The sequence below is a fragment of the Ooceraea biroi genome, chromosome 11, assembly GCF_003672135.1.
Source record: "Ooceraea biroi isolate clonal line C1 chromosome 11, Obir_v5.4, whole genome shotgun sequence".
NCBI lineage: Eukaryota > Metazoa > Arthropoda > Insecta > Hymenoptera > Formicidae > Ooceraea > Ooceraea biroi.
The window spans coordinates 13,323,549-13,339,247 of record NC_039516.1 but is presented as its reverse complement, the minus strand read 5'-3'; the positions used below and the strand labels follow the sequence as shown (position 1 = coordinate 13,339,247).

The 15,699-nt window shown below is 37.8% G+C and overlaps 5 protein-coding genes and 2 long non-coding RNA genes across 8 annotated transcripts; 2 read left to right on the top strand and 5 right to left on the bottom strand.

The window, feature by feature from the left end:
• Positions 1 to 46: 46 nt before the first annotated feature.
• LOC105287087 lies at positions 47 to 1,430 on the top strand. The gene is made up of 2 exons (XR_003407273.1): positions 47 to 138; positions 304 to 1,430. It is a non-coding gene; the product is annotated as an uncharacterized LOC105287087 (long non-coding RNA).
• Positions 1,431 to 3,222: 1,792 nt separating this feature from the next.
• Positions 3,223 to 4,274, bottom strand: LOC105275385 (sepiapterin reductase). Of its 2 annotated transcripts, none has more exons than XM_011332187.3 (3): positions 4,007 to 4,274; positions 3,719 to 3,930; positions 3,223 to 3,549 (listed from the first exon to the last, which is right to left on the bottom strand). In XM_011332187.3, the coding sequence occupies exons 1-3, from the start codon at positions 4,239 to 4,241 to the stop codon at positions 3,307 to 3,309; spliced, it is 690 nt and encodes a 229-aa protein (XP_011330489.2). In that variant the 5' UTR covers positions 4,242 to 4,274; the 3' UTR covers positions 3,223 to 3,306. The 2 variants fall into 2 exon arrangements, with proteins under 2 accessions (XP_011330489.2, XP_011330488.2); XM_011332186.3 differs by having other exon boundaries at positions 3,623 to 3,930; positions 4,007 to 4,241.
• On the bottom strand, positions 4,226 to 4,761 carry LOC113562883 (the record flags this gene model as incomplete). The annotated part of the gene is made up of 2 exons (XM_026973514.1): positions 4,226 to 4,399; positions 4,564 to 4,761. Coding segments are annotated over 2 exons (339 nt in total), but the record flags the coding sequence as incomplete, so codon positions are not given.
• A 784-nt stretch (positions 4,762 to 5,545) lies between these two features.
• On the bottom strand, positions 5,546 to 6,696 carry LOC105275379 (sepiapterin reductase). The gene is made up of 3 exons (XM_011332179.3): positions 6,431 to 6,696; positions 6,047 to 6,354; positions 5,546 to 5,973 (listed from the first exon to the last, which is right to left on the bottom strand). Exons 1-3 carry the CDS (start codon positions 6,663 to 6,665, stop codon positions 5,731 to 5,733), a joined length of 786 nt encoding a protein of 261 aa, XP_011330481.1. The 5' UTR covers positions 6,666 to 6,696; the 3' UTR covers positions 5,546 to 5,730.
• On the bottom strand, positions 6,653 to 8,550 carry LOC105275380. Its single transcript, XM_011332180.3, has 3 exons — positions 8,282 to 8,550; positions 6,942 to 7,120; positions 6,653 to 6,823 (listed from the first exon to the last, which is right to left on the bottom strand). Exons 1-3 carry the CDS (start codon positions 8,433 to 8,435, stop codon positions 6,683 to 6,685), a joined length of 474 nt encoding a protein of 157 aa, XP_011330482.1. The 5' UTR covers positions 8,436 to 8,550; the 3' UTR covers positions 6,653 to 6,682.
• LOC105275381 lies at positions 8,496 to 9,954 on the top strand. Its single transcript, XR_893229.2, has 2 exons — positions 8,496 to 8,571; positions 8,699 to 9,954. It is a non-coding gene; the product is annotated as an uncharacterized LOC105275381 (long non-coding RNA).
• LOC105275382 (vesicle-fusing ATPase 1) lies at positions 8,969 to 15,410 on the bottom strand. Its single transcript, XM_026973831.1, has 10 exons — positions 15,263 to 15,410; positions 14,900 to 14,988; positions 14,318 to 14,542; positions 13,552 to 14,179; positions 13,219 to 13,443; positions 12,847 to 13,146; positions 12,214 to 12,504; positions 11,924 to 12,108; positions 11,657 to 11,815; positions 8,969 to 11,491 (listed from the first exon to the last, which is right to left on the bottom strand). Exons 1-10 carry the CDS (start codon positions 15,272 to 15,274, stop codon positions 11,374 to 11,376), a joined length of 2,232 nt encoding a protein of 743 aa, XP_026829632.1. The 5' UTR covers positions 15,275 to 15,410; the 3' UTR covers positions 8,969 to 11,373.
• Positions 15,411 to 15,699: the final 289 nt, after the last annotated feature.

The window sequence follows — 15,699 nt, the reverse complement described above, 5'->3', positions numbered from 1 at the left end:
GAAGCTAATTGCCGTCTCCTGAATTGTTATCCACCGATTGATCCGCTTGTGATTCCCTGGTGATGTTTGGTTCTTGCTCGGCTTTGGTGGTTGCTTGAAGCACGTCCGCTTTCAAGAGATGCACTCATTCGCTTGCCGGTAAGCCTGTAAAATAAAGGCTTGTGAATTAAACAAATTCTTGGTACACAAGAAATGCAAGTAAATTTAAAAGTATAAGTTTGACTTCTACAAGGCTTTTATCTTATCAATATAACGAAGCCTGCCGCTTTAAAATATTGAATTGTAATTCGTGTTAATTTATAGCTGACCTGCGGATGTATAATGAAATGTGGGTCTATGTGTCGTATCAGAGGATTCGCTGCCAATTCAACTTCTTTCTCAGACTGGGGCTTGTTTCCAGAAGTGATTAGACGCGATGCAATCTTCCTTTGCAACCGATAGCGACGTCACGAGGTCCTTCTTCGTGGTACCACTTGCAGAACTTTCAATCTGGAATCTGTTACAGTTTAGCATATTAGATTTCTGCAGAAAAGTCATTTGCAATTATGTAATATCAACCTCATTCAAATACTTATGTCTCTACTGCTTATCACAAAAATGCTCAGAGATAAGTACTATGAATAACAGACTTATAAGTTTACATTTATAAATCTAAGTGAGATGTATGTACAACTCAATGCAAATTTAATACAATGCACAAATTCAGTTTAATTTTTAAATTTACACATGTATTGGTCTTGCGGCTCAAGGAAACCTGGCATACTCTGTGGATACATAGGTGACCAAACGTACCATACGCGGTGCTGCAAATCCATAGAGGTAGTCCTGTTGAGCTTTGAATGGTGTTGATTTGAAAGCTAACTTGGTTTATTACGCTTGTGATTTGGTTTAGAAATCAATGAATTCTTTCAGGTATACATGTTTAACTTATCTTCTGCTCTGCGTAATGGCTAATTGGGAGATCGCAGCTTGGTACTTCTTGCTAGCTTACATACCTACCGTTCTCCTGGGTGGTATAGGGGTCCTAATGCTGGCTTCATTCTACTATATCACTGATATAACGAATGAGAATGAACGAGCATGGCATCTGGCTTGGTTGGATGCGTCGATGAACGCTAGCATTTTATGTTGTAACTATTGTGTTACTAATATGCATTCAGACACAAATGAAAAACAATAATGTAGCTTACACTTTAATTACAGACAACGATGACGCACTTGTTTCTTGAGTATTTTATTAAAGAGTATGTTTTATTAAACGAAAACAATCATGAAAACGGAAGACGAACGAAATGATGAGCTGAAAACAGGTGAAGGATAATATTGTATTTATTCATATTACCTTTCTAAATTTCAATTATCGCATCTATTTTTTATAGTATTTTACAATATTCTTAATTGTACGCATATTTATCATATACTTGCAACTATTATATAGATCTGTTTTATATGGAACATCTATGAAGATATGTACAGCACATTTAATGATCAAATTATTATGCATAATTTGCATAATGTGCAAAAATAATTTTGTAATTTTATAACTTGCACTTTTTAGAAACATTTTATCTTGATATAATAGACATTGAGGCAGTCTAAATGTAGATGAGACCTGCATAAATTAGTTAGCGAACTACTTTACAATACAACAGAGGCATTACAATTAATACAGTAGCATAATAGTAGGTTTTACAAGTACAATGAAAAATGCCCAATTTCTTGATGTTACGTACAGAGAGGAACCTGAGAGCGGCCACGCTGCCGTTTACGCCCATATTTTTGCATTGAGAAATTTGAGAAATACAACACCGAATGTGAACTTGCATTCCATTTAACATGCACATGATCTTTTGTCATTATGAAATCATGTGCATGTGCATGTTAAATGGAATGCAAGTTAACATTCGGTGTTGTATTTCTCAAATTTCTCAATGCAAAAATATGGGCGTAAACGGCGGCGTGGCCGCTCTCAGGTTCCTCTCTGTTACGTATTTTTAAACAGGAAAAGTACAAAATAAAATTTTATATAATTGGTATAAATAAATCAGAAAAGACACTGTAGAGAAAATTGATGTTTATTTTGCAATCTGTGATCTTAGGAGATAAGATTGTACTTTTTCGTGTGAGGATTATTATTCAATTGTTATTCGATAATCTATTACTCAGAGATACGTGGTGCATCCAGAGAATTTTTAGAGAAAAGTTGTAGATTAATGCGTAACCTTTATTTAAATATAACATTTTTTATATTACTTTGCGCAAGAAGTTACAGAAATATCCCAGTAAGCAAACTGTCAGCAATATGTCGACAGATTGGCAGCAGATTCAATCAGAATAATGCAACAGATCCGGTACCATCTGTGTCCGCATTAAGATTGTGTTCTGCCAGCAGATCCTGCTAACATGATCTGACAGCAGATTGGCGACAGAAACCGAGTAGAGTCTGTCGACATAACCTGGCGGCAGATGGGCGGCAGAAATAGAGCAGGCTCTGCGAGAAAGTGCCGTAGTAGTACAAATTTATTGGAGCAATATTGGTTAACAATATAAATTTAATTTTTTATGTGGGGTATGAATTAATTTCTTATATTGGTCCACTATTGTAAAGTAATCTGTTTTTTAATCAATACTTAATTTGATTAAATGGGCAAATTTAATGCCTTCAGATTGCTTGCGGCGTGTGTGGACGTTGTCCACGAGAACCTTTGTGCCGCAAGTGCAAAAAGTAGAAAAATTAATATTATTATGTCAAGACGCGTATATTAATAACTTATAACTGTCAGGCTAAATCTTACCGTCGAGTAAGAACTCAAAATGTTCACCACCTAGCGGTGCGGAGCGAAAACGCATATTCCTAGCCGTGTAAATTTGAATAGTGTCAAAAGCTGCAGATCCTGTTCGGTTTCTGCCGCCAACCTGGCGCCAAGTTATGTCGGCAGGCTCTGTTCAGTTTCTGCCACCAATCTGCTGTCAGATCATATAAGCAGGATCTGCTGGCAGAACACAAGCTTAATGCGGACACAGATGATACCGGATCTGTTGCATTATTCTGCTTCATATCTGCTGCCAATCTGTCGGCATACTACTGACAGTGTGCTTACTGGGTGGATTTTGTACCCAATCTGTGGCCTCTCTGCTCACATATTTTGTCGAACAGATTTTCCCAATGTCTGTTCTTCGCAGGTTTGGCTGACTGGGATATTATTTTTAAAATAAAGCAAATTTTTATTAAAAAATTAGTTTATTAAGAGGCTTGTTGAATGAATTATCTTGTGCATGTTCCTTTTTCCCTGAAGAGTCAAGTATCTACAATGGATCATAATAATCCACATGTTCTGCCGGTTTATACTTATGTGCCTTCAATACCTCCACAAGATGATTAATGCTCTGTTCTGGACTTATGACAATCTTGTTCTTCCACAATTCGCGTAAGTGTTCCTTATGTACGGGATCAAGAACGTTTTCGCATAAGAAAGTAAACATATCTGTGTCGACGGCTCCCGGACCGTAAGACAATACGTCAACGTCGGGATTCTCCGACGCAAAGACCTGTGAAACATAAAGCATGCGTCAATGCATGACAGAAACACATTTGCTGCACGAAACATAAACGGAAAATTACCTTAAAATACATTTCCCGTGCTACTTTCACCGTGCAATAGTAACCAGTGCCGATAAACGCCTGAATAGCGGTGAAAGAAGTTAAATTGATAATTACTTTTTTCGTGTTCGTCTTCGAATCGAAGAGATTCATAACCACCGCATTCAACACAGCGGGCACGAAAAAATTCAAGTCGTAGTACGTTCTCCAGTCATTCAGATCTGTCAACTCGTTCAGCAGTTTTGCCACTAGACTTCCCACATTGTGCACTAGGACCACTCGGTCGAACGCCTCGCGAGTAGTTCCTTTCAGAGTTTTCAGTATGGCTTCTGGAAACAGATAATAAAATGTTTTGGTGAAAATGTCTCTTCGACTTTGGCTTTGAAAGCAGGAACTCCGACTCACCTTCGAGATCGGTTTTGGTCGCTTTACTCAAATCCATCCTGACCGCATCGACATTCACGATGGGAGGTATACTTTTTTTGACTTCACACAGAGCATTGAGGTCTCGCGCCAATAAGAGCATGTGCGAACCTTTCTCCAGCAGCGAGCCAAACGTTAGCGCGATTTGTCGACCGATGCCACGACTCGCACCGGTTACCACCAAGAAGACTTTACCGGACAGCGCCTCAACCGACATGATTATATCAGTGGAAGCTACTTGCCGTTTCCTGAAGTGTTATCCACCGATTGATCCGCTTGTGATTCCCTGGTGATGTTTGGCTCTTGCTCGGCTTTGGTGGTTGCTTGAAGCACGTCCGCTTTCAAGAGATGGACTAATTCGCTTGCCGGTAAAGCCTGTAAGATAAAGGCTTGTGAATTAAACAAATTCTTGGTACACAAGAAGTGCAAGTAAATTTAAAAGTAGAAGTTTGATTTCTACAAGGCTTTTATCTTATCAATATGACGAAGCCTGCCGCTTTAAAATATTGAATTGTAATTCGTGTTAATTTATAGCTGACCTGCGGGTGTATAATGAAATGTGGGTCTATGTGTCGTATCATAGGATTCGTTGTCAATTCAGCTTCTTCCTCAGACTGGGGCTTGTTCCCAGAAGTGATTAGACGCGCGATGCAATCTTCCTTTGCAACCGATAGCGACGTCACGAGGTCCTTCTTCGTGGTACCGCCTTGCAGAACTTTCAATCTGAAATCTGTTACAGTTTACATTAGAAGCAAGTTAGATCTCTGCAGAAAAGTCACTTGCAATTACGTAATATCGACCTCTTTCAAATACTTATGTCTCTACTGCTCCTCTCAAAAATGCTCAGAGATAAGTACTATGAATAACACACTTATAAGATTACATTTATAAATCTAAATGATATGTATGTACAACTCAATGCACATTTAATACAATGCACAAATTCAGTTTAATTCTTAAATTTACACATGTATTGGTTTTGCGACTCCAGGAAACCTGTCATACTCTCTGGATACATAGGTGATCAAGCGTACCATACGCAGTGCTGCAAATCCAGAGGTAGCTAGTCCTGTTGAGCTTTGAATGGTATTGATTTGAAAGCTAACATGGTTTATTTCGCTTGTGATGTGGTTTAGAAATCAATGAATTCTTTCAGGTATACATGTTTAACTTATCTTCTGGCTGCGTAATGGCAAATTGGGAGATCGCAGCTTGGTACTTCTTGCTAGCTTACATATCTACCGCTCTCCTGGGTGGTATAGGTGTCGTAATGCTGGCTTCATTCTGTTATATCACTGACATAACGAATGAGAATGAACGAGCATAGCATCTAGCTTGGTTGAATTTATCGACAAACGCTGGTCTGCTGATAGGTTTGTTTTTCGCGGCAGCGATATTTGACGCATATGGATATATCACTGTATGTGATATGGGGACTGTATTGTGCGCTGTAGCAATATTGTACATAGTGATCTTTGAGCACATTGTACATGGTGCATCCAGAGAATGTTTAGAGAAAAGTTATAGATTAATGCGTAAACTTTATTTAAATATAACATTTTTTATATTACTTTGCGCAAGAAGTTACAGAGATATAGTATTATTTTTAAAATAAAGCAAAATTGTATAAAAAAAATTAGGTTATCAAGAGACTTGTTGAATGAATTATCTTGTGCATGTCCCTTTTCCCCTGAAGTGTCAAGCATCTACAATGGAGTGTAATAATCCACATGTTCCGCCGATTTATACTTATGTGCCTTCAATACCTCCACAAGACGATTAATGCTCTGTTCTGGACTTAAGATGGTCTTGTTCTTTCGCATTTCGCGAAACTTTTCCTTATTTTCAGGATCAATAATGTTTTCACATAAGAAAGTAAGCATATCCGTGTCGACGGGCCCCGGACTGTAAGACAATACGTCAACGTCGGGATTCTCCAACGCAAAGACCTGTGAGACATAAAGCATGCGTCAATTCATGACAGAAATACATTTGCTGCACGAAACATAAATGGATAATTACCTTAAAATACATTTCCCGTGCTGCTTTCGCCGTGCAATAGTAACCACTGCCAATAAACGCCTGAATACCATACAGAGAAGTTATATTGATAATTACTTTCTTGGTGTTCGTCTTCGAATCGAAGAGATTCATAACCACCGCATTCAACACAGCGGGCACGAAAAAATTCAAGTCGTAGTACGCTCTCCAGTCATTCAGGTCTGTCAACTCGTTCAGCAGTTTTTGATTTAGACTGCCCACATTGTGCACTAGGACCACTCGGTCGAACGCCTCGCGAGTAGTTCCTTTCAGAGTTTTCAGTATGGCTTCTGGAAACAGATAATGAAATGCTTTGATGAAAATGTCTCTTCGACTTTGGCTTTGAAAGCAGGAACTCCGACTCACCTTCGAGATCAGTTTTTGTCGCTTTACTCAAATCCATTCTCACCGCATCGACATTCACGATGGGAGATATACTTTCTGTGACTTCACACAGAGCATTAAGGTCTCGCGCCAGTAAGAGCATGTGCGAACCTTTCTCCAGCAGCGAGCCAAACGTTATCGCGATTTGTCGACCGATGCCACGACTCGCACCGGTTACTACCAAGAAGACTTTACCGGACAGCGCCTCAATCGACATGATTATATCAATGGAATCTAATTACCGTCTCCTGAATTGTTATCTACTGATTGATCCGCTTGTGATTCCCTGGTGATGTTTGGCTCTTGCTCAGCTTCAGTAGATGCTTGAAGCACGTCCGCTTTCAAGAGATGGACTAATTCGCTTGCTGTTAAAGCCTGTAAAATAAAAACTTGTGAAGGAAACAAAAACTTCTAGAGGGCTTTTATCTTGTCAATGTAATGAAGCCTGCTGCTCTAAAATATTGAATTGTAATCGTGTTAATGTATAGTTGACCTGCAAATGTGGGGCTATGTGCCTTATCAGAGGATTTGCTGCCAGTTCTGCTTCTTCCTCAGACTGGGGCTTGTTCCCAGAAGTGATTAGACGCGCGATGCAATCTTCCTTTGCAACCGATAGCGACGTCACGAGGTCCTTCTTCGTGGTACCACCTTGCAGAACTTTCAATCTGGAATCTGTTACAGTTTACATTAGAAGCATGTTAGATCTCTGCAGAAAAGTCACTTGCAATTATGTAATATCAACCTCTTTCAAATACTTATATCTGTAGAGATATAAGTGATGACTAAGTGATGCTTATCTTAAAAATGCTCAGAGATAAGTGCTATGAGTAACACACTTATAAGAGTACATTTATAAATCTCAATGAGATGTATGTATATGTATGTACAACTCAATGCAAATTTAATACAATGCAAAGATTATGTCAGTTTAATTCTTAGATTTACACACATAGTGGTCTTACTTGCGACTCAAGTAAGAATTTCTGCTAGACTAATTTTGCAATCATAATCAATAATATATTACAATCCAATATTCAGTGACTTAGATACGCGAAAATACGCCTTATGTTAAACGACGCCATTGCTATGGCTTCATGTACATGGAAAACATAACGCGTAGATAACGCTTATCTACGTTATATTTATGATACAATAGAAAAATCTAACTTTCTCGAAATTTTATACATTTCATTGACATCAGGGTTTCTAATTGTAGGAAAGCTCGAATTAAGAACGTCGAATCAATATTGTGCTAATCGAATAACAAAATTATTCAAATTGCTCAACTTTGTGAAACAAAACAATTGGGCATTTAGTAGTTACAAAAACGGGACGTAACGAAAATTGTAAAAAAACCTATGGGAAATTGGATGAACAAATACATATATATATATATATATATATATATATATATATATATAATAGATAAGCGTTATCTACGCGTTATGTTTTCCATATACATGAAGCCATAGCAATGGCGTCGTTTAACATAAGGCGTATTTTCGCGTATCTAAGTCACTGAATATTGGATTGTAATATATTATTGATTATGATTGCAAAATTAGTCTCGCAGAAATTCTTACTTGAGTCGCAAGTAAGACCACTATGTGTGTAAATCTAAGAATTAAACTGAGTTAATCTTTGCATTGTATTAAATTTGCATTGAGTTGTACATACATCTCATTGAGATTTATAAATGTACTCTTATAAGTGTGTTACTCATAGACATATATATATATGTCTACTTAGATTATTATACAAACTGATAAACATCTTATAGAATATAAAGTAGACTATACATATGGATGCTTCCAAACTCAACCGATGTCTTACAGAGCTTTTGCAGGTATTGTTCCGAGTCGGACAACCGTCGATGATCGATATCCTGGTCCAGGAAGGAGTCCTCGAAGCAATTACTAGCGGGCGTGTCGACGCCGTTGGTCGTCGAAACCGTTCCACACCAAGGGTCACTAATGTCGGTCTTCATTTCATGCGGTTTTTTATATACGCGATGCTGTGTCCCTGACAGTCTCACTCAGCGTAGCCACCAAGATACGCAACGTCAATTATTCTTCCTCTCTCTTCTACCAATGGCAAGCACCGATCGTCGGAAATCATGCAAAGTAATATAGAATTTTTATCTCCTTACCTACTGTTGTTAATCTACATCGTGGTATTATCGATTTATATTCATATCATGCGCAATTGTGCGTTTATCTTCGAGTTACAAAGTTTAATTTTAAATTCAAGCAGATACATCGCAGGAAAAGACAAAAACTGTTTGACGAAACCGGAAGAAATCTGGAAATCAGATAATTTACTTGCAACAATTTCTGTAATATAAAACATGAAAATTAATTAATTAAGAACTAAGAAAATCAAAGTTCTAAAAACAATTTCTTCTTTCCACGTTAAAAAACATCTCGTATACGTACAAAGTATACGAATGTGTATGTACATGTGTGTGCACTGCTTGACAGTTTTACACGGAAATGCCTGCGTTGCCAAAAGATTTAATTATATTTCTGGATAATTTTATTTCTAACTTGCACCAATAACAGGTCACATCGATAAATACAGACAAGTAGTCGATTATGTTACAATATATAATGAATTATTTTCTTCGAAGACTGCAACACATACATGATCTATTTCATCGATACATAATTCGCATCTAATTAATTAGCCTGAATCTATCAAGCTATAACAGATATAACACAGATAACGCTCTTGTACGCAAAGAATAAATAAACTAGTTGCATCGCAACTTATTCGAAATGCACAATCAAAGCAAAGTAGCTTGTAAATCCTATATCAGATCATGTAGCTACGCGCGTGTAGCAACTTATTCTAATTAGTGTTTAAAAATAAGAGCGCACGTATATAAGCGTAACACACTTTTTTTTATACATTTTGTTTTTATTCTTGTTATTGTGATTACTCATAGCAGAATAAATATATATATATATATATCAAGCGAAAATTGGAATGTTCCTCTTTCTTGGAATACGCCACAGATAGTGGAGAATCATTGACAAGTATTGACTAAAATTTCTGTCCTATACGTAATAACTATCCTCTAATTACAATTGTTGTAATTTCTCTGGAACGTATGTGTAATCGGTATGTGCATGTTTATTCAATTCGCGTACAATATACATGTACACTTGCGAATGCACTCAACAATAAATACACGGCATACGAGAATATAACAAGTGTATCTCTTTACATATAACTACGTTATTGCTAGTCGGGATAATTAAAAGTGGAACACTATAACGCGTCTGCTTTCTTCGAAACAAAAGTCAACCCGCTGTTTTTTTTACAAACAATTCTTTCTCAACTATAATGAGCAGTATTTCCCAATGTTATGTCTCGATCATTACATCATTACATCAGCCTGTCAGCCCCCTCATGGACTTTGCTTAAATTTTACATAAGTTTTACGCGATACTTAATAGATGAAAACAAAATAGCTTTTGTTATATAATAAAAAGTGTACTTAATTTGGCAGATACATTATTTTTCCTTACAATATGTATAAAATTAATATTCCAAAATACAAAATCGAGTAATTATTAACTTCTAGCCTGTGTGTGCAAATTAATAAGTGTATTTACGTTAAAATAATTATGTATCAAAGCATGTGTGTAAATGATAAAATATTTTGTTAAATACGTATTTGCGCATAATATGTCCAATTTGTTTCGACAATCATTGCATTGATAAATTGTCACTTCAAGAAAATGTCACTTGTAAATACTTCTCTTATTTCTTTTAACGAAACTGGGAATCTCTCGTAATAAAGTCCCGACTGGAAAGCACCGTTCTAAAACCCCATTGTACATTCAAGATATTATTGTTTTCAATATCTGCTGAAATAAATACATTACATATAATATACAAGTATAGAAATACATCCAGCTTACTATTTACCCATTGCTGCTTTTATCATGGTCCTGCGTTTTACTCCCGGTTTTATATAGAATTCATCCTTGTCCATCACAACACTACAATATTAGGACTATATAATTTACGACAAAGAATTATCTCGAAACATTAAACTCAACAATGGACGACGTTGACGCTAACCACTTTTTACAGCAGCTAATATGAACATAAATACTGCCTGCACGATTTTCTCAGGATACGAATGTTCTATCGATTTAATCGTGTATTATAGATACGTACAGAATGTACGTGTAAGGAAGAAATGCACTCGATGTAATGCAACCGACGCTCCTTACACTAAAAATTCAGGTATTACACATGTTATTTCCGTTCATATTTTTACGTTGCTTCCACAGTATTAACTGTACAGTACTAATCGTACACTATTATGCAACAATCCCGTGTGTCCCTTCAAGTTGTAGAAAATTATTATGTCCAAACATGAGCATGCATTATTCCTTCCAGAGTCAGAACAGATTAAGGTCCCTAAAAAAATATCAGAGAAAGAAGTTCGTCCCTCATCCCTCTAAATTTAGCCAAAATTCAAATTAAGATCACATCAAGACACACAAGTTGTTACACGAGAGTCACGTACAATGTTGCTCCGATACTCGTTCCCGGAATTTGTAAGACTGACGTCGGATATTTAAGTACCTAGAATGATGCAGTGCGCATAATTGTACTTTAAAATACGGAGTTAATATGCATTTTCAGATATGCATCACGTAAGCTTTTCTACCTATTAACTAACCTGGGAACTTATCGCGACACAAGAGATTCAGATGTTATTGACTCCCTATGTCTCACTCTAGGCTATTATTTCTACGTAAATTACTACAATTTAAACGCGCGTTCAATTTGAGCGACCGAGGTCACTTCAGCCTGAGCGCGTTAGAATCAAAGAAACGTAGCTTCCGATGCGCTCTCGTTTTAACCTTCGAAAGCTGGCGCAACCCGGAACGGGTTGCTACGTTTTATTCTAAGCCACCCTCTTCTTCCAGTTTCGACAAGAATTTGACGAGTCTGTAACTTGGTTCCACTTGGCGTGCCATATCTATCAGAGCCAGCAATTTCTTAATACCGATAAATACTCTGAAATACAATAAAAAGAGTTGGATGTAGCATTTAATTATATTTATAAATGAATAATTGGTATGATAAAATAATTGCAACTAAATATTCTTTATCACACACAAGTTTTATATAACCGATTGTATACATTGTTTCTGAAAATGTTAATTGAAATTAATATCTTACCGTTTCCCTTGAAGCTTTCCATGTAAGGAAGACATTTCATGGTCGGTAAAGAGATCAACTTCTTCTAGTACATTTAGCAAATGATCAGGGGTCGATAAATTAGGCACGTGCAGGATGGTATTGAATGCTGAGAGTATATCCAAATCCTCCAAAATTTGTCTGCAAGATAGATATAATATTAGAAAAATGATACCTTATATTGTTACCTTTACTTCATGTGTGTGTGTGGGTGTGTGTAATTGCAGAAAATAAAATTGCTCGTTTTACCTGCGGCTGGAAGTGCACAGAATTAACAGTTTACGACCAGGTGGCGGCGGTTTTTTCAATAGCAATAGAAGCGCTTGCAATGTCAGATTGGAATATCTCGGCCCGATTGGGCCATAATCGAGCAGACGTTCTATATTGTCAACCAAGATACAACTGAGCTGTGAGCGATATGCATCGTCGAATACCTACGAAAAATGTATAAATGTACAGGTAATAAGCAATTCTATCATTAAATTCTGCATTATAATAATGCCTGAAATGCAAAAGTATTTATTTCGAGATGATACTACCTTCCGAATCGAAAGACACTTTGCAGATTCAATAAAGCCGACCATGTCCTCAGGCGTACACACTTTGACAAATGGAAAGTCTGAATTCTTCGCAATCTGTGCGGCAAGTGCTGTTTTTCCACTGTTCGGTGGTCCCTCCAAGAGGACGGATACAAGCGCAGAGCCTTCGGTCTCTCGAGCTTGTTGAACGCACAGACTGCCATCAGCAAGAATTTCAGCCACTGGTCTTCCCCAATTGATGATCCCACGTGTTAATAAAATGTCCAATGTCTCGGCGCTCGTACCAAATGCCTAAAAGGATGTAAGAATATGTAATAATAAACTTAATAAACATACATCACACATATATGTACGCGAGATAACACCACAAAACAACGACAGAGGGCGAATTCGCGGAATCGTTACTCGTAATTAGAACTTCCCCCTGAGGCTATGAGGCTGAGGATATAAGGACCGCGAAGATGAAGAGCCGACACACTTGCCTCCTGGTACTCAAACCCAGCAAATCACCTCGGAAGAGACGACAGGAAGCATCAAAGATATAGAAATATTTTTAGTCCCCCCCCCCTCCCCCAAACGTAGGTCTGGCTACGCCACTGATGTACGAATGTATATTTAATTATGTTAACTCACCGGTTTGACGTCATGTTCCAGTGAATGGAGGAAGTCACCCTTAGTCACCATAAGTTTCTCCATTGCAGATGGGTCTACCTCTACCTTGCTGGAAACCGTTATCAAGCGATTCATAGCAGTACTTTGTGCAGCTCTCACGAGACCTTCCAATTCTGCACCGCTAAAGTTTTTAGTTAACGTAGCGAGCTCCTTCAAGTCCACGTCGGGCGACATCTTTTTGTAGTCTCTCATTCGGGACGTGTGAATATTAAGAATCTGGTAACGTCCGTGTTCGTCTGGCAAGCTAATCTCCATTTGCAGCTTTAAAGAATTTTTAGTGTATTATTTCACGAACAAAATGCATAATCTATTTTGTAAACTATTTATATTTACCTCTAATCTGCCAGGCCTCAGCAAGGCTTCGTCAATCATATCCCTTCTATTGGTCATACCAATAACGAGAATATTATTTAATTGTTCGACACCGTCGATCTTGGCAAGCAACTGATTAACCACCGTGTCGTGGACTCCCGTATTACCAGCAACGCTACCACGAGATTTACAGATGGCATCTATTTCGTCAAATATAATTATGTGAAGTCCACTGTTCGGTCCAAGCTATAAATGTGTAAAATTTTAGTTTTCTTCTTTTTTCAGTACACATAAATGACCTAATTTAATATACAATTGCATTACACTCAGATATAATTTTCAATTGATATTTACCTTCTTCTCTTCATCCTCTGCATCAGCAAACAATCTTCTGATGTTAGCTTCGCTCTCACCAACGTATTTGTCCAAGATTTGTGGACCATTTACAATTTTTGGTTCCCTTGCGTTCAGCATCGATCCTATTTGACGAGCCATTAGAGTCTTGCCAGTGCCAGGTGGTCCATAAAGCAAGATTCCTTTCACGTGCTTGCAGCCGAATTGAGTGACAATCTCCGTTGGAAAAACGCGAGACGCAAATGCTCTTCGGAAAATGGCACTGAATTCTTTGTCCAAGCCACCGATACCCATTTTTTGAAAGTCCCAATCTGGATTAATAATTGCCTGCCGAACAGCTTTCCCTTTGGATTGCCCGATGAGATTTAAGCTGGAGTTCTCGGCTTTTTCGAATTGTATCACGGTGTCGCCTAAGCAGCGACCCATTTTGGTCTTCTTCGGCACTGTGGCCTGTCCGGTACTGATGGCAGACAGGTCAGCGGCTTCCAAGCTCTTCACAACTAGTCCAAGCAGCTTCTTGTCTTTGAATTGGAATGCCAATTGCTGACCCACGGTGAATGCCTGGCCCGAAAACTGTAGCAGGAAATCCCTAACCATTTCGTCTGTGTTGTACGGCTCCAAAGTAGTACTGAAATAATATACAAATTTAAAATATACTTCACAAATTATGATGTAGAAAATCCTACAATTAATTGTATAATTTTTTTTCATTTAAAAATTCAAAAAATTGTGTAAACATATGTACACACAGTAGATTAAAACGTACGTTTTTTTCTGCAAGAAATCAGCTTCAAGAACAATATTGCATAAGCACTCTGTATTAGAAGTTGGGTCAAAATGATATGGTCGAACTTCAATCTCTTGATTGAGAGACAGCGTTGCCCATTTTCGCTGAGGCAAACTGAACCCGACCGCACCACGTGGTATCTCATGATGTGTTCTAACCGTAAACACGAAATGATAATTTGGCGCTGTAGTTACTTCAATGTGCCTGCAAGAAAAATACAGATATCTGTAATGTTGAATTAGCTTATAAATTCTTTTAGATTATAAATTTTTAGGAAAACCTAAACAAGAACAATTAACTTCATACTGTGCACAAAATTGTACTGCGCTAAGACTAAAAGTAATTCAGCTTAATTAAAAGTCTGCATTTCCTCATCATCAATTGTTATTTGTTGCAAATATTTTTCTGATACAACTGGAATAAAGATTTATTCCAGTTGCATCAGAAATTGAAATAGCATAAAAATATTATTTATTAATATATATAAATTTATTGACTGATCTAATGTAGAGGCAGTTTCCATAACTTGCTTGAGGTAATCAAATCATACTGAACACCCACCTGACATCATCAGGAAAATCGTCGTGATTGATGATGGCACAGTTGGAGAGACTGAGCTCATCTGTGGGACATCTCACTGCTTTCATCCGCTGGAGCAGACAAAATCACGTTACGTATATTTCATGCGGGACGCGCGGGAAGGCTTTGTGAAATATTAATGCGGAGTATTGACAAGGTGCCGACGTAAAAGGGGAGGAATAGTGGCAGTAGCTCGCGATTCGCACAATAACAATTCTTCTCTTCCATCCCGCGAGAAGTCACTCGAGAATTGGAGAGGGACACGTCCAATTTTTTCTCGCGTGGAGCAGCGCGTTTTTCGAAGCAATGACAAAGTCGCTGACATATTTCCGCTGCGGTACTCACCATCGCTGACATTTTTCTTCTTCTTCTTCTTAGTGTTTTATGGCACCCGATCCTTTTCAGGTTCGATATAGCCAACAGCAGAGTTGTGCGACTCAGACCCGGTCAGGTTGACCAACTTATAGTTACTGAGTTGATAACGCGATGAGTGAAGGGGAAGCTGCTAGTGAACTTTTCGCGATGGTGCTGCCACTTGCACAATAAAATGGACTCAACAATAAATACACAGCATACGAGAATATAACAACTGTATCTCTTTACATACAACTACGCTATTGCTAGTCGGGATAATTAAAAGTGGAACACTATATAACGCGTCTGCTTTCTTCGAAACAAAAGTCAACCCGCTGTTTTTTTTACAAACAATTCTTTCTCAACTATAATGAGCAGTATTTCCCAATGTTATGTCTCGATCATTACATCATTACATCAGCCTGTCA